The sequence below is a fragment of the Ictidomys tridecemlineatus genome, chromosome 3, assembly GCF_052094955.1.
Source record: "Ictidomys tridecemlineatus isolate mIctTri1 chromosome 3, mIctTri1.hap1, whole genome shotgun sequence".
Classification (NCBI taxonomy): domain Eukaryota; kingdom Metazoa; phylum Chordata; class Mammalia; order Rodentia; family Sciuridae; genus Ictidomys; species Ictidomys tridecemlineatus.
Window position 1 is genome coordinate 168,470,819 of NC_135479.1, and position 18,463 is coordinate 168,489,281.

The following is an 18,463-nucleotide window of genomic DNA, read 5'->3' on the forward strand; positions in this document are numbered from 1 at the left end:
GGGTGGAGCCCTCCTGATTTAGGTTAAAAGGCCCCAAAGAGCTACCTTGCCCCTTCTATCACAGGAGGATGCACCTAGGAGGCCTCATCTGTGAAACAGGATTCAGATACACCGAATTCCAGAATTAGCCAGTGCCTTGAACCTTGGAATCTGCATCCCTCAGAACCGTGAGAAATAAGCTACTCAAACAAAATCAGCAACCCAAACAAAAATGATGGGGAAGGGGAGGGTGTTTAAGTCCCAGTTATGCTATTCAACGGTTGTATAATTGTGAGCAAGTTACATAATCTCATTATGCCTCAGTTTTCTTATATTAGAAGTTAGGCCAGTAATGGTTTAAATATTAGAGTCAAATTTAAAGAAAAATAAAAACACTGCCTAGGTCTTTTACGGACCAAAGTGAATATAAATATACAACAGAAGGCATTCACACCATTTAAAACAATGTGTGTGCTTCCCACAGTTTTACCATATAGTAGTACTATAAAGTTTTGAGACAAAAATACAAATAATTATTTTAAAAGTCCTTTGAAGTTTATAGAATGAATGATTCCAGTAGGACTGATTTTTCTCCCAATATCCTGTGGAAATTGGTGCACAGATGCTCAGAGGCCAATAGGAGGATCACAGTACATCTGGTGCAAACTCAGCATTAGCATTAGCTAAGTTCATGCATGGGCCTCTCTCCCCTCAACTTTGTGATTTATGTGTATCAATCATAAAAAGGGCTTTCACACACTGGTTCTCCCATGGCTGCTTTGCCGCCTTCCCCAGGAGCACCCTCCGCCAGCAGCCGGGCTCGCCCAGGAAGCGGGCGCCTGAGCAGGAGCGCCCCGCCCCGGACGTGCCCACGCCGCCCCGCCCAGCCAGTTCGCGGCCGCGCGCAACAGGCCGTGCGGGGTGAGTGGGGCGATGACGGCGGGAGGGCGGGTTCCTCCAGGCGCGCGCTCCTCTGCTCCCGGCTGGGTCTGTGGGACCTCGGGGCTGGGCCCGAGAGCTCTGTGGCGCTGGTGCCTGCGGGGGCCGGGGACGCGTCTGAACCGCTCTGGGCCCCGGAGCTCCGGGCCCTGTGGACACGCCGGGACCAGAGGGGCCCGGAGCTCTGGGGTGCAGTCGCCAGTGTCTGTAACACTTGGACAAGCTCACGTGCTCGGCCCGGGGTCCGGAGACCCGGGAGGAACGCGGAAAGTTTGTAGGCTTGGCAGGGAGGGTAGGAGCGAGGCCGCCACGTGGGTTGCCAGGGCCTGGGCGACAGGTCGGGCCTAAGAGACACACGCTGAGGAGAGCTCCTGCCTGCGGAGGCGGGAGCTGAGGCTGTCCCTCACCCCACTCCTGACTTTAGCAGCCTTTGCTTCCAGTTCATTCACTTGTCAATAATTGGCTGCTGAATGCTTGGGTTGTCCAACAGGTTAAAAAGACCAAGTTTCTCACTGTGTTTCTTGGAAGTGCAGGCCTGGGCCTCTGGAGACTCTGATTTCACCACTAATTAGTTGTGTGTCACCATCAGGAGTTTCTTTCAATGGTCTCATCTTTTAAGTGGAAGAGCCTGATCTACCCAGCTTTTACACCATCAAGTGGATGGGTCTGACTCCCTTCTCTTCCTTTGTGACCTCATGGTCACCAAAATACATTAATGAGGTACAATTCATTTTCCTTCTAAAATAAAACTAAAAACATAAATGCCAGTCACAACTCAAGGTCAATAGGAGAACTTCTTTGCATTAATGATAATTCTTTATGCGGAAAAGAAATCATTTAGGTTAGCCTGGGCGACCTTGTTACAGGCAATATATTATTTTTATCAGGCGTGCGTGTTTTATTGAGCTGAGTTCAACTATCGTCTTCTATATTACTGGATCTATAATTTGCCTGGAGAATTTAATAATGTTGATGTAGATTTCTGGGCCCTGGTCATCAGAATTGGCCATCCAGTAGGTTTGTTGCAGGTCCAGAAATTTGCGTGTTAACAAAACTGTTTGTGCCCAGGGACTACTAGCTGTGCCCAGGTTAAACCCAGTCACACTTCCCTCCTTGGGTTGGTTATAATTACTGGTATCTATTTGCCAGTTAGCCCTTGGAATACTGTTGAATACCAAAGCCACAGCTGCCTTCAAAGTGGCAGTCATACTGCAGGAGGTCTCTGTTTTCTCCAGCTCTGGTTTTTGTAAGGCCTTGCAGGTTTTTTTTTTCTCTAAAACTGTATATAGATTAAAGATGAAAAAGTGAAAGTTAATTTAGCAAGCATTTCTTGAGAATCTCCTATGTGCTATATGCTCTGCTAAGTTCCAGAATGGACAGACAGCTATCCCTTCAAGAAGCTGTTATGACTTCTTGTCATTCATATTACTTTGGAAAAGGTAGGACACTTTCAAAATATAAATATCTTTTTTGGCTATAGTATGAGCATCAGTATTGATTTTCTTGTACAGTTTATCTGCAGGGCACTTAAAGTATGAACTGTGAATCTTTTTACTTACTCTTTTTACCTTTTAATGCTTATAGTCAACTCATTGAAAACAATTATTTTTAAAAAACTTTTTTTTTTTTCCTGTAATATTCTAACTTCTTTCTGGGTGGTCTGTGAGGTTATAGGCAGAATTGTATTGGCTGAACTTTTGTAGACAAAGCATTCTTTTGTCTATATTTCTTGGATTTGAAGTCTTTTTTTTTTTGCTTTTTAAAAAAATATCTTTTTTAGTTGTAGATGGACAGAATACCTTTATTTATTTATTTATTTTAAATGTGGAGCTGAGGATCAAACCCAGTGCCTTCCACATGTGAGGCGAGCACTCTTATCACTGAGCTACAACCCCATCCTCCCCCCCTTCTTCTTTTTTTTTTTTTTTTACTTTTTACCTCGACTGAAATTGGATGCATCTTAGGACTTTTTTTGTGTTTAATGGAATAGGGTGTGTCATCTATTCTCCCTTCCACCCTCTGAAAGCTGTTAAAAGGAATGGTTGTCTTACAGCATGAGTAGTGTGAGCATCGAATACTACATTTGCCTAGTAACATCTAAGCTAGGTTCCAAGTAACTAAGCCCCCAATCATTTCAGCATGTACACAGAGAAATAATAAATGTAACTTTTGGCAACATAAATAGTGAAATTTATATTCTAACAAAAACATATATTTTACAGTATTACAATTTAATTTTATGCTTGTAAGTGGAGAAAATTACGTGATTTTATTTTGGTTTAAGTATTTTGTGCATTTTATTTAGCCACACTTTCTGATAGGTGTGCTTATACTGTATTCATATTTTATGTTTAAGGAAAACAAGCCTTTCACTAGCATCTTCCTGCTTATTCCTTTAAATATCAAAGAGACTAATTCTGAGTAATAAGAAATCTGTGACTGAATATAAAATTGTAGGGTACCTTTAGTGAAACAAACCTAATAAACCACTCTAACATTTAGTTTTAAAATTTAGATTTGAGCAATATATTGGGATCCCAAAGACCATTTGTAGGTTCTGTGATTTTTTTGCGAGAACGTGCTGATTCATTACAGCAAAAACATACTAAGCACATTAGTAAAGGGGAAAAGGCATATGGAAATAAAGTCCTGTGGTGACCAGGTACAAGATTCCAAGTTTCTTTTTGTGGAGTGCTTAATTGCTCTGGGCCCTAATTTTGTCACCAGGTGTGAGATGTTGCCAACCAGGGAAGCTCATTAGAGACTCAGTGCTCAGGGTTGTTACTGGGACTAGTCACATAGGATCTGTCTTCCTGGCACATACCAAATGTCTAGACCCAGAGAAGGCAAGCAGGTATTCAGTATAAACTGTATTGTTTTACACTTCAGGCATCGTGAGCCACTCATTAATTAATGGTGTTGGGAACCTCCCTAAATCTTAAGTTCTGAGATATCATGCACAAGCTAACCTCTCAAAGGGTTGCAGTCAGTCAAGCTACGGTGACTCTATTTTGTACAAATAGTCTTTATTGACTCTCTTTTCATATCTCCTGTACATCACTTGAGAATTCTAAGTACTGCCAATGTTTTTTCTCAGTAAAGCCTTGATTCTTTGGTTTGTCCATTTGATTTAAAAGGTATAGGAAACATTTTCAGAAAATATATCTCATTGGCCATATATCCTAAAATACTAGTTTATTTTTTCAAAGCTTAATTAAGCTCTTACCCCTCTACTGTAGGTTTTTAGTATCAATTTGTATTAGTTTTCCACCATGATCATGAATGTCTTTTGAAAGAACTGAGCTGTTCATTGGTTTGAAATTTAGGTGCTAAAATGAGGCCAATTATAGACTTTTGTATTTTGACTTTCCCATATCCTCATTTGTTCAGTTTACATCTGGGTTGCATTTTTAAAATTCTTTGGTAAATTAGTTGCAGTACATAACAAATTATTCTAGAGTGTTTACTTCTCAGGCCAGAATACTAATTCTACTTAGTCTGTTGTGTAACTGAAATACTTCTTAGTTACAATGAAGAGAAGAGAAAACAACATTCCTGTAATTCTGATAATTCAACAAAATAGGAAACCATAACACTTATAAATTACTGGTCTTGGGGAAAAATTGGCATTTATAAACACAAGTGCTTCTTAACTTTTTGTTTTTGTTTGTTTTCCTCCCCAAACAGAAAGGACTTCTAAGAATCTGGTGAAAAACAACCCCTTTCTTGGGGTAGGGTGAGTACAGGTTGAGTGTTACTAATCCCAAAGTCTGAAATGCTCCAAAATCCAAAACGTTGTGAGTGCCAGAATGATATCACAAGTGGAAAATTCCACCTGGCGTCTTAGTAAGATGCCCTGATGATCTGTGCACATTGAAATCGGAGAGTGCTGTGTTAGAAGTTAATGATTTTGGTATTTCAGTTATGATGTTTTATTGTTTGTTTAAAAGTTAGTGTTTTAAAAAACTTGGCATATAATTATTTTTGGCCTTCACTTTTCAGCCCTTTGGGTTTTTTTGTTGTTGTTGTGTTGTGTTTTGTTTTGTTTTAATGGAGTGGGGGGATGATAAAGTGGGAGTTTTCAAGAAAGGCTCAAATTTGGGAGTGAAGAGTTTCAGGAGGTTGGTGGAGTCTTGGGAGCAAGCAGCATCTCACTTCAGCCACCAGGTGACACCACTGGTCCAAGCCATTGTGATTTCCACCTGAACAACAATTGAGCATGGTGCTGAAAGTACCTGGCAGTGAACAGCTATTGATTGTTTGCCATCAAATGTTTGTAACTCAGAGTTTATCTAATTAGATTCAGGGCCTTGTGCTGATAGAAGCTGAATTCAAAAATTTTGGCTTTGCTCTATCAATGGCCACAGGCTAAACCTATGACTAAGAATTGCTGAGACAGTTGAATGGTTTAATTTGGGATAATTATACCTCCTAATAAATAATGAATCCTAGGACTTGAGTTTATACACAAAAACATGTTTTCCTTTAAATGAATGTGTAATCTAAGTAGTGTGTGAAGCTGAATCATGTCTTGGAAGAAATGGCATTGACTTAAGCCTGTCTCATTTCTAGAGGAAGCAGTGTTGACTTGGGAATAGTTCTCATAAAGGCATAGTGTTCAGCCATGGTTTGTGTGTTCAGGCCACTAACACCAGCAATGGCACTTCCAGTAGACCTAACCATGTATGTTTTTTTTCCTTTGGATAGGTTTGCATTCCCTTCTTGCTTGAAGACAGACAATGCCAAAGAAAGTGAAGCCTGCAGGGAATGGGAAGGAAGAGAGTCCTGTTCCCTGTAAGCAGGTGAAAGTGGAGGCAGCTGGTGGACCTTCCACCTTAAACTTTGAGAGCCCCAGTGGTCTCTTTGAAAGTCTGATTTCACCCACCAACATAGAGACATTTTTCAAGGAATTCTGGGAGCAGAAGCCACTTCTCATTCAGAGGGATGACCCTGCAGTGGCAGCATACTACCAGTCCCTATTCAGGCTGACAGATTTGAAGAGTCTGTGCAGCCAGGGTATATACTATGGAAGAGATGTGAATGTCTGTCGGTGTGTCCATGGGAAGAAGAAGGTTTTAAATAAAGATGGAAAAGCACACTTCCTTCAGCTGAGAAAAGATTTTGATCAGAAAAGGGCAACAATTCAATTTCACCAACCTCAGAGATTTAAGGTAACAAGTTTCCCTATTACAGGTCTTCATACTTGCCCCAAATGCTAACACTTGACCATACATCAGCTCACAAGTGAATATGGTGAGCCTCCTGCCATTTTTGGAAGGCATAGCACCTAGTTGGTCTTTAAAGAGTCTGAGAGTCTGTATTATCTTTTGGCTCTATTATTAGGAACTCCAGTAGCTAAGGGTGGACATTGTTGAGTATCTTTGAGCTGCAAAAACTAAATTACATTGATAGTTTATAAAGTTGTTAAAGTAGTATTACACCTTCAGGATCATGTCCTATGGACTGATTTATGATTTTGTATATTGTAGAGATTTCTGTTTGGTTTGTCCTATTACTATAATTTAAGGCATAATAGCATCAAGGTGATATATTTTTTTTGAAATTGCCTCCCTTTACTGCCTACATCTTTCTAAGAAGAGGCTTCAGAGCTGGGACCAGATCATATACCAGATGTATGTCTAAGAAAGTGACCTCTCTTCCTATTGACAGTTGAACTGATGACATTAAAGGTTGGGGTCCTGAAACTTTTCTTGGGGAGGCAGTCATAAGTGCAGGATAACTTTGATTAAAATTATCCTGTAATCCGTGACTGACATTTGGGAAATAATTTGCCACCACCTCTGTACTCATTAAATGCAGATTTAGGATGAGCTAATCTGCTTTTTTAGAGATCTTTATGTGTCAGCTCCAAATTGTTGAGGGTCTCATCTGAGTTTTAGATACTATTATTCTCATTGTTGTAACCAATGATAGAATCAAAATGGCAGCATGGGAGAAGAAAGTGGAGTTTGAGGAGATTCCATATTGAGGAGAGTAGGATTCTGCCTGTATTGGTGGTTTCTAAGACTCTGTCATCAGTTACAATAATATTTCTTACAATTTAACTCAGAAGTTGGTTTGTTAGATCCCATTAAGCTTCAACTGGTTAGTGCCATTCCTTCTCTTGTCTAAAGGTCTTGAATCTATTTATACTCTAGATGAAATATAAGTACTCAGGTGTTTTCAGGACAAGTCCTGATTCCAATTATTACATCTCAGGCAATCTTAAAATGTTGAAGTATCCTTGTAATGCCAGCCTTTTGGCACTAACCCCCCAGAAGGAATTTATAAATGATTTCCCAAACCAACTCATGATTTGAATTTAGAAAATATGGACCATATATAAAATGCTTCTCTTTAAGCTAGTTGACTCTTTACCGGACTAGAAGTAGCTTTTTTTTAAGAGAGAGAGAGAGAGAGAGAACTTTTTTTCTAATATTTATTTTTCAGTTATCGGCAGACACAACATCTTTGTTTGTATGTGGTGCTGAGGATTGAACCCGGGCCGCATGCATGCCAGGCAAGCATGCTACCACTTGAGCCATATCCCCAGCCCCATTTTTTTAAAAATATATTTTTTTTAGTTTTAGGTGGCACAGTACCTTTATTTGATTTTTATGTGGTACTGAGGATCAAACCCAGTGCCTCACGTGTGCCAAGCGAGTGCTCTACCACTAAGCCACAGCCTCGGCCCCTAAAAGTAGCATTTTTAAAAATGTATTTTTAGCTGTAGATGGATACAATATCTTTATTTTATTTATTTATTTTCGTGTAGTGCTGAGGCTCACACCCAGTGCCTCACACATGCTAGACAAGTGCTCTACCACTGAGCTACAACCTCATCCCAGAAGTAGCATTTTTTGAGTAATTTTTAGAAACCTAAGAACTAAGAATATAAATCAATGAAATTTGTTACATATAATTTGGTCATAAACCAGAAATTTATTATTTGGCCCATATGTGGTATCCTCTATGGCTGCCATTTCTGTATTTCAGAACCATGTCCCCCAGGGCTTTTCTCTGTTTGTTTATTTAAGCCTTGCGCACCCTTCTAGGATTCCAAGTGGCCAAGAAACTGTTTCCTTTGCACTATTTACTCTTCTCTTTGGTTGGGTTTAGTTATAGAAAGGATGACCTTCCTCAGCCAAAATTCAGCCCTCATGCTAGATTAGGATTTTTTTTTTCCTCTTTCCACCACCAGCACCTGAGAGACCTATAAGCTATAAGAACTCACCTTCTTACATAGAAGCTGAGTTCAAAATTCTGTCTTATGAGGAAGATTAGTGGTGAGTGTGTGTGTGTGTGTGTGTGTGTGTGTGTGTGTGTGTGTGTGTGTTTAGGAATGAGTCTGTGACATCAGAATAAGAAAGTTCAGAGGTGGTTTACTCTGGTCAGGTCAAGAGGGTGTCAGCCTGAACAGTTAGCCCATTGTTCATTGAGTCTCAGACTGTCTAAGTCTTATTAATCTTAATATTCTGCATACTTTCCCATAGCTATTCTACACTGGTCTGGTGTTTTTGACTCCACATTTAAGTCATTTTCCTATCAGACTTTGAAAGATGATTATTGAAAGTAGCAGAACTTTTGAATATTAAGCCTTTCTTTAGGTATATGAGTGGAATTCTTGTCTTAGCCATGGCATTCTATTTTGTTTCTGTGGAGACTGACATTTGGGAATTGGAGAAAGGTCAGTGGAGGAGGTTGTACCCAACCAGGAGAGAAATCTTCACCACCCTTGTCTTTCATTTTTCTGGTTCTCAGCCTCTTTGTGCACAGTAGGAGTTTGTGGTAACAGGAGACAGGGGCCTTCCTTGTACTCTAGTTAGTGTTGTAGTGTAATACTTATATACTGCTTTGCAGTTTAAATAGGTTTTGAGATAAGTTGAGTTTTGCTCCTCCCCAGTATTGGGGTGGGGTGTTAGTAGCTTTGCTTTATAAAGAAATCTGTCGGGGCTGGGGATGTGGCTCAAGTGGTAACGTGCTCGCCTGGCAATGGCAGGGTGCTGGGTTTGATCCTCAGCACCACATAAAATAAAATAAAGATGTTGTGTCCACCGAAAACTGAAAATAAATATTAAAAAATTCTCTCTCCTCACTCTCTCTCCTTTCTCTCTCTCTCTCTTAAAAAAAGAAAAAAGAAATCTGTTGCCTAGCTTGTGACTACAGTTGGACTCCTCTCTTTTCAGTAGATCACAGTTGGCAGATTCAGAAGCCAAAGGTCTAAGAAAAACAGAAAAACTGTACAACTGATAGCATTTTCAGTAACCTTTAAGAAGAAGAGACATGTTTACATCAATTGCACACCTTGAATGATCTTGAATGATGCTTGGGCTGGGAAACAGTCAACCATTTTTTCCTGAAAGACCTCTAAGGACATTGGGAGAAAAAGAAAAGCTCTGGTTTCTTAGTGGTTCCACTTACTGTACATAATTACAAAGCCAGGTCCTGTTGGTCTCTCTCCTGAAGTAAATTAGGTTCTTTGGGAGCTCTGAAATTTTCTGAGGTATTCAGAGTCCATTAAGTCATTTTTCTGTGTCAAGGAGAACATTCGACATCTAAAATAAAGAAGCCCAGTGGTCCATATAAAGATATCTTCCAAAGCTTTTGATTTTTATGTTGACCCATTTTATCCCACTTTGTGATTTTAATACTGTAGATCTCTTTTAGTCCAGTGGTAGAATTGACTCTCAAGTTATAATTGATTTGCTCAGCAAATATTTGAAAATGTTGAAATGTCTTCTATGAGCCAGGCACTGAACATTCATATGCTTAAAACTTTGGTCTCTCTCTTGACAGCTGGGGTTGTAGCTCAGCCATAGCATGTTTGCCTAGCACTTGTGAGGTTTGATCCTCAGCAGCACATAAAAATACGTAAATAAAATTAAAGCATTGTGACCATCTACAACTCAAAACAAAATAAAACAAAACAAAACAAAAAAAACCCTTTTGGTCTCTTTAGTGTGAGTCACCTTTTCTTCAGTTATCTTAAAGGCATGGACTCAGGAGCTGATTTGCCCAAATTTGAATCCTAACTCCATCATTTAATAATTGTGTGTTCTGGTGCCTCAATTTTCTCATTTGTAAACTGGAGATAATGGTAGTAACCACCTTATGAGACAGGGTTGTTGTGAGGGCTGTAGAATGAATAAAAAAGCACTTTGAGGCTGTGCCCTGTCTTGGGGAAAAACTGACACATTCTCTCTCTCTCTCTTTCTCTCTCTCTCACACACACACACACAAATATAGTTCCTGTCTAGGCACTTCAGTGGGCCTTATACCTAACAATTGATTAGTGACTAGAGAGAGAACATTGCTCACCCTTGTTCTTAACTCATTTGTCTATAAGCTTTTTCCTAGGTTTCATTTCTGCTTCCATTACTTTAAATACCCATTTTGTGTAGGTGGTTCCCAATCTCTAGCCCATACTTCCTGCTAAAACTTCAAACTTACTTAAAAACATTTCCACATTGTGGGGAGGGGAGTGGTCTTAGCATCCCAAATTTAAACTTTCTTGTGTGAAGCTCGTGGTCCCCCCCCCCCCCGCCTTGAAAACTTATTTTTTAGCAAGCCTTTTTTGTCTCAGTCAATGGAACTGGGAGCTAATTGCCCAAGTCAGAAACCCAGGTGTCTTTTTTTTTTTTTTTTTTTTTAATTCCTTTCATTTCCATGCCCCTTTATCCATCAGCATGTCCTAGCAGTTCTACTTCCAGAGTACCCCTGGGCTTTTCAAATTCTGATATCCCTCTTCCACCATCCTGCTTATATTTTACCTAGACTGCTATCTCAGTAGCTTCTAGACTGGTGTCTTAAATTTGTACAATTCGTTTTCCACCCAGGAGCCAGAGTGAGCTTTTAAAAATGTTAATTGGTTCATTTCATGTTCATGTCAAAATCCTTCATGAGTCACAGTTGCTGCCTTGCCAGTCTATCATTTGCTTATTTCTTTGCAGTAGTGTCTGTGCTAGAAGGGAAGATTCTTGAGGGCCCTTTACTGATTAATTGTCTGATCTATGATAATTGTGAAAGGAAGGCTTCCTAAGTGAACAAAAACATTTGTTTTATTTCTAATTTATTTTTATCCCTCCCCCCTTTTCTTTAAAGGATGAGCTTTGGCGGATCCAGGAGAAGCTGGAATGCTACTTTGGCTCTTTGGTTGGCTCCAATGTGTATATAACTCCTGGAGGATCACAGGGCCTACCTCCCCACTATGATGATGTTGAGGTGAGAGAAGAAGCATATTGCCCAGTGTGGGGAACAATGAGTTATTGAGAGCATGGTTATGAAGTTGCTCTGGGAGTCCTTGGGGTTCTTTTCATGTTACACTCTAAAACTTCAAGACCGAGTCTGTGGCTGTTCTTTATGTGCACTCTCTGGAGATCTTGAACTCATCTAAATGTTGGGCCAAAACAAATCTCTCCAAATTGATTTCCTGCTCCTTCTCAAAGGGAGAGATTGTTTCCAAACTTACTAATAAAAGAACATCACATTCATTCCTTTGAAACAGGAATTTACTGAACTCTATAGAAAAGTCATTAGCTTTTCCTTTAATTTTACAAGGTATGATCTTTGATATAATGAGATCACACATAATCCCGGCTTCTGCTCTCATTTTCTTTTTTTTTCCAATAAGTGCCAAAAATATATATGTTTTTTCCATTCGTAGAAAACTTGGGACAGCCTGAATGAAGGTCATGATTTAATTTAAGCACTGGCACTTTAACAGATGTTGATTTCATTGTCATATGGTTTCCAAAAAACTTAACTGACTTTTTATTTTTGTAAAAATATGAGGTATGTGAACACAGAGATATAAAAGTTCTTTTTTTTCCCCCTTCTGAGACCAAGTTGATGGTAGTACGTTTTCCAAAAGAGTTTTTAATTTCTATTCTTAATAGACCATTAAAGTATCTTTGGCTGAATAAAAAAAATAAAAACTTAAAAAGTTTTCCTGTTTACCGAGCCCCTTTTCAATATTTTAAGACTTTAGGCATTCCATTATAGCTGAAACTTGCCTTTCCCAACTGAGATTATGGGCTTTCAGAGGTCTGTAAGATGATTTCAAGAGTGAGATTGTTAATATAAAGAGCTTGGCAATACTCTAACAAAGTGAAAAAAAAATTGAGTATCTGTTCAGTATCAGGATTCATGGTTACCTGTTTTAAAAAAATAAACCCAGTAGTGGCCACTTTTATTGCGTGGAGTGACATGCATTTCAGATTCTCTCATTTTTAATTTTTGTTTGAAACTTAGGATTTGTCTAAACCCCCTCAAAGAACTAATATTCTGAAAGATTTTGCACGTGAATTGTCAGGAAACTCTCTGACCTCCCAGGTCTGTGGCTTTTTATAGGTTTTCATCCTGCAGCTGGAGGGAGAGAAGCACTGGCGCCTTTACAAACCCACAGTGGCCCTGGCACGTGAGTACAGCGTGGAGGCTGAGGCCAGGATTGGCAGTCCAACACATGAGTTCACATTAAAGGTATGGAGTGACCATATGGGCACCTCTATAAGCTAGCCTGTCTCTGTTGCTAAGACAAGTTCAGGTTTGAGGTTTAGAGTTTGTGTAACCGTCCCTGTGGGAATGTATTCTTGGAACTCTGAAGTAGGATGGCTCTCCTTGTAACTGGCCAGCACAGGCGACTTCTGAAGGAGTCTTGGGGGTTTGCATTTGGAGAAGTGAGCTAAGGAAGTATTACATTAATTTCTCAAATAATCTATAACCATATATGATCCAGTTCAACAGAAATAAAGTTAATTCAGTGTACCATGAACTTCTCCAAAAAAAAAAAGTGAAAGATTTGGCCTTGGGCAGTTTTTCTACATCTAAGACAGTGGGCGGCATGAGTTGTAGGTTGCTTAGGCAAAGCCTGGTCAGGAATCTCTTCATTTTTTGGTTGCAAAAACTCTAGTATAACCCACATTCCTCCTGATTATGCAGCAGACTATTTTCTGCACTCCTCCTTTCTCCCTGCATATAGTATAGTATAAAAGAATAGTAATTAATGAAAGCTCTTTAGGATTCTTCCTCCAGGGAGCCAGGTGGCTTTAAAGTATAAAAAAAGCTTCATAATTGAACTTTATACTCTACTTTAATGCAGCTTTAATTTCCTTTAGTGGCAATTAAACAATGGTTAATTCAAGCTATTCCAGAGATACTTGTAATAGAATATATTGCAATGGAATTATTTACATACAGTTATTGTTTTTGTACTTATTTCATTTTCATGTTGTAATTAGTGTAGAATTCTTGTCAATGCCTATATCTGTTTCTGGATTTTAAGATCTTTGCCTGTTTATCTGCCAAGAACTAGGGGAAAGCAATCTCCTTTTTTAGGATTGGGCCTAATTATAGTGTACTTAAATAAATAAACAACAATAAAGGAAACCTTGGTTTTATATGCCTTTGGTCAGCAGTCTCTAAACTATGGTCCATGGGTCAAACACCTGACCTACTGCCTGTTGTTATGAATAGAATTTATTGGTACAAAACCACACCTATTCCTAAAGTATGTCTATGACTGCTTGCATTACATAGTTTACTAGTTGCCATAGAGAACACAGGGCCTCAAGCCAAAAATATTATATTTGACCCTTTAGAGGAAGAGTTTGCCCATGCCTGCCCTTGTACATTTACCAGACCCTTGGTTGATTGTGTTTAAGCTAGAGACTAAGCCATCTGGGGTTTTTGAGGCCAGGGCTGAGTTGCTCAGGTGGACAGCCTGGCTATTTGTCATGCTGAAGAAAGTCAGGCTTCATAGTGGTCTTCAAGTGTGGAGGATGTAAATTCTCTGTACTCTTGCCATGGGACTTGGAGGACGAGATGGAACAGATGTCCATTAAACATTCAATGAACACTGTTTATTAACAGAAGCTCTGAGTCTCCTGGAAGGAGAAAAACAGCATTGTGAGGTACACTGCTTTTCAAGTGTGTATATTTTAATCAGTATACCTCTTCAAATGAAATTGCCTAGTATATGAAACAAAAGCTGAGTCACTCTGGTTGGGAGAAGTGTGTGGAAGATACTATGGGAGTGCTGAAGCCCATGTCACCCTTTTTCCCACTATTGCAGTGCTAGCCAATGCAGTATATCTGCCAAACCAGGAGTGTTAGGGTGAAGACAGCCCCCATAGCAAAAATAACAACCCTCTGCTTGGTGATCTGACAGAGCTGGTTTGAATTCAGATGTTGTCACTTAGCTCCTGTACTTGGACAAATTACTTAAGTCTGTTCTTCTTCATTAAAACAGAGATCATAATATTTACCTTGTAGGATATAAGAATTGAAGGATATTATTTTGATGCCCCCTTTACAATGAAATTACTTTGATGAAGTATAAAAGTATGTACTAGTGTAATGATTTTTTTTTAAAAAATGTAGTTTTTAGTTGTAGTTGGATACAATACCTTTATTTTATTTATTTGTTTTTATGTGGTGCTGAGGATCGAACCCAGGGTCTTGAAAGTGTTAGGCAAGTGCTCTACTGTTGAGCCACAACCCCAGCCTGTAATGATTATTTTAGTAACAAAAAATTTATTATAGTTCTGGAGGCCAGGAGTCCAAAAGTGGTCTCCACTGTTTTGGCAGAATCACATTCCTTCTGGAGGGAAACTCTCAGGGAGATCTTCCTTGCCTTTTCCAGTGAGGGCCGGAAAGCATTGATCAAATGTTTGTGGAATGAATGAAATGTGTATGTGAGGCTCTCACCTACACAGGAACTAGCAGAGAGACATGCATTAAATGGTTCTTTTAAGTATCAGTAAAGCATTTATTTACCTGCAGTACTGTCAGTTTGGTAAAATTTAAAGCAAATCAGCAGCCAAAAATATAAATAAATGTATATTGCTTTTGCTTTGAGGGAAATCTTTAAATTTCTTTTAAAGGTGGTATTTCTTGAGTTCTGTCTCTAGGGCTCTTTTACTTAACTATTGAGCTAGACTGCTTCTCTTACTTCAGAGAGATGAATGGCTCTCAAGATTCCTTCTCTTTTTAGGCAGTTACAGAATGTTGGTCTCAGTGGGATTAGGGAGGAGGTAGCTCAGGGCAGGAGTAATTTGGGAAGAATTTTTTCATCTGTTTATTTGGGAGAGAGTAAAGGGGTAAAAGGGAGTAGGCTTATCTGCCCAAGAAGATAATTTTTTTGTTATATCTAGTTTTTAGGTTCAAATAAGAGTAATATAGTTTTTCATCCATTTATCTAACATTTTTTGAACATATGTTGTGTGTTGGGTGCTTTGCTAGGTTGGGCTCCGGGGAATATAAAATGGGTAATTGACCCTTCCTGGATGAGCTAAAAAATTATTGGGGTGGTAGTGTGGCAGCCAAGATATATAATATAAGCACATAGCACATACCCATCTTTGCCCTGGGATCTTTGAAAACTGCATATCCCTAACCCTATGGGATATGGGGCTGTTACCCCATTCTAGTAAAAGAGAAACTGAGGCTTAGGGAAGATAACTGAATTGCCCTGGTCAGCAGTCCATAAATGGCAGCATCAGTATGACAAGCTTCACTCTTAACCAGGAGGGAGAGAAGATGCTCCCCAGGAACACCTTCCTGGACCCAGAATCAGGCAGAGTAGTTTCAGGTGTATCTGATGTCAGCTTGCGTATAAAGACAGTGACTCTAGGCCTGGAAGTATCTGGTGGATTGCGGTTCACAGCGACAGGCTTATGGACACAGTGAAGCTGGATGGAGATTGTCCCATGAAGCACTGGGTTTGAGTAGAGATCTGAAGCTCAATACCTGTATTTATCTCATTAAAACAAAGAGGACTATCTGGGCACAATGGTGCACACCTATAATCCCAGCAGCTCATGAGTTCAAAGCCAGCCTCAGCAATTTAGTGAGACCCTAACCAACTCTGCAAGACCCTGTCTCTAAATAAAATACAGAAAAGCACTGGGGATATGGCTCAGGGGTTAAGTGCCCCTGGGCTAAATCCCAGTATCAAAACAAAAACAAAAAAAAAGAGGACTGAGAAGTATAGCTCTTGTTAACTCTACCTTTTCTTTCTCCTTTAGCCAGGTGATTTATTGTACTTCCCCAGAGGGACTATTCATCAGGCGGACACTCCTTCAGGGCTGGCCCACTCTACTCATGTGACCATCAGCACCTACCAGAACAAGTAAATGCTCTGCCCTCAGCCTAGCATCCCAGGACAGCTCTGAATTATGGTCCAAGCAACCACATTCAGCAGGGACCTGAGGGAGTTGGCCACCTCCTCTTGTTTCTGTCTCCTTGCTGACTTCCCTATTTCTTTGATGTCCCATGTGTGTGATTGGCCCATTGGACTTGCTCCTGGGAGCATCATGGATCTCACTCTATATAGAATACTGGAAAATTGCCTGAATAAAGGGTTTCATAGTTTGAAAAAAAAAAAAAAACTGTAGCTATGGGTGTGTCAGTGTGTTAGTGATGCCAGGCTGGGCTTGTAATCTCCGTGTCTCTCTCCTTCTCCCCTCCCCTTTCTCCCTCTCCATCCCTACCTATTTTTATTTTTTTTTAAATTATTGTGGCAAAATATATATGTAACATAAAATATGTCATTTTGAATTATGTTTAAATGTAGAGTTTGTTGGCATTAGATTCGAACAGCCATTACCACTGTTTTCAAAACACTTCCAAAGTCCCCAACAAAATTCTGGAACCTTTGAAACCTCTTGATCTCTTAAGAGTTCCAGTTTTTACAGTCCATGAAATTTAAGTAGGAAAGGGAGCCTGGAACAGGAGGAACTAAAAGCACATGAGATAAAAATAGATCCACTTAAAATCATGACAGGAATTAGTTCATTTTTTTCAGTAGGCATGCACTATTCCTGCTAGTTGTCAGGAATGCAAAGGTTACATTTTGATGGGCTTTGAGAAAGCTGACACTCTGGAAGTGGTGGCAGGATCAAGGGATGGATATGTAAATAGTTGCCAAACAGTGTTGTAAATTCTGTCTGAGGTTTGCACAGATACCCGTGGAACATAGAGGAATTCACTTAGTTGAGTGTCATGTAAAGTTTCAGAAATGAATTGACACTATCCCTGAGTGAGTCCTAAAGTGTGCATAAGTGGGGGTGAATCAGAAGGTTGGGGTAGGAGAGAACATTCTAGGTCCAGGGGATAGTATGACCCTCTCCTACCTTCGAAGCCATGATTTACAAAATGAATAAGCATACCTCTGCTTCCTTACCTGATTTTTCAGTATGAGATTTACCCCTATGCTTAAGAGCCTTACTGAAGGAACTGGCTGGAATTGGGCCTGAGGTCAGTTCTGTCTTTGCCCACAAGTAGAAGGCCCAAGCTTTATTAGGCTTCCATTCTGAAAAAATGTCTTTGTCACTGTGGCTATTTGGGTTTCTTAAAGTGTGAGGAATAGAAAGTCTGAGTCTAGCTCAAGAGCAGAGCAACTAAGGGAGTGAGTCATAGGACTTGTAGAAGGGCCCTACCACAGAGTCTGGAAACAGAAGTTCATTCTGGACTTTGCCAGTCAAGTTGTTTTGCCCCATGTGCATCTTCTGGTATCCCCTCATTAATGTTGCTCTGCTACCCCCTTGCTCCTGAATTTTCTCTGCTTCTGTTTCATTTCTGTTATTGTCACCGTCTGGTTTTCTGGTCATTGCTTTTTCCTCCCTCCTTTTCTTTCTTCAGCTTTGTGTACTCATAATATTGGCTTATCCCATGCTGTCATCAGTTACTTCTGACCTCCCTCTGTATCACTGAACCTGTTTGTTTCTGCTGTTCAATATTTGACTCTCACTCTGCTTCCCGATCCTGAGATTGAAGCTCTGATAGGCTGCCCCTGGATCCCATCTCACCCTTATCCAGTTACCTGTAAGTGGGAGGAACTTTATAAGTTACAGAGGCTGCTGCCCATGTCTGTGGGTGGGCACCATCAATGATGTGTCTAGACTAGACTCTGACTTGTGTCTTGTATAACTCGAGGACCGTTGCTCCTTGGAGGTCTTCTGCTCTGAGCCTGGGCTCTGTCAGCTCCTGTAGGAAGGTGAAGATTTGGGGCTTCTCTCTAACACCTTCTCATGGCAACATTATTGGAACATTTGGAGCCTGTTCTGTGGGGCAACAGCTGGTTGAATTGGCTTTTTTATCAAAGTGAACTCCTTAAGAGGTATTATTCCTGAATTTTAGAACGTCCCGAGGTCTGTCCTAACTCTGTTTAGAGAACAGAGCACTGTTTTTTAACTGCTGTTGAACTCTTCTCAGTTGTTGCCATATGACTTTCACCTATTAACAGTGCAAAGGAAGTAGGTATTTTATGCTGCTGCATGTGTCCTACAGTTGAAGCTCAATTAAAAGATGTGGCATTAAGTCACAAAGCAGTGAGGCCACCAGGTAGTGGATACCTTGGGGAAAGTACATCTCAAGTGGATTTCGTCCTAATTTGCCACTTCATCAGAAAGGGAACATAAAAGTGTTAATTTTCCTTTACTGAGAAGCAAAAGTCATACTGTGAATTTCCATTTTGCACATAGCCAGCAATTTGAAATCTGCTGGTAATACAGGAAAATTTTAAACAAGCTAAGAAATGTTTAAAGAG

At 40.0% G+C, this 18,463-nt stretch overlaps 1 protein-coding gene across 9 annotated transcripts in view; it reads left to right on the forward strand.

Moving 5' to 3' along the window:
• Positions 1 to 831: 831 nt before the first annotated feature.
• Positions 832 to 18,463, forward strand: part of Riox2 (ribosomal oxygenase 2) — a 43,814-nt gene continuing 26,182 nt past the window's right edge. For 5 of the 9 annotated variants that reach the window (XR_013436932.1, XR_013436933.1, XM_078044413.1 and 2 more), the window contains exons 1-6: positions 832 to 900; positions 4,606 to 4,654; positions 5,626 to 6,089; positions 11,020 to 11,139; positions 12,268 to 12,396; positions 15,942 to 16,045. Coding sequence is in view for 7 of the 9 variants with exons in the window: in XM_078044413.1 (XP_077900539.1) it covers positions 5,658 to 6,089; positions 11,020 to 11,139; positions 12,268 to 12,396; positions 15,942 to 16,045 (785 nt within the window). In the remaining 2 variants the exon portion in view is untranslated. Of the gene's footprint in view, positions 901 to 922; positions 1,639 to 2,283; positions 2,358 to 4,605; positions 4,655 to 5,625; positions 6,090 to 11,019; positions 11,140 to 12,267; positions 12,397 to 15,941; positions 16,046 to 18,463 lie in introns of those variants that run through there. The other 4 variants (XM_078044411.1, XM_040270498.2, XM_013363545.4 and 1 more) reach the window with 4 other exon arrangements.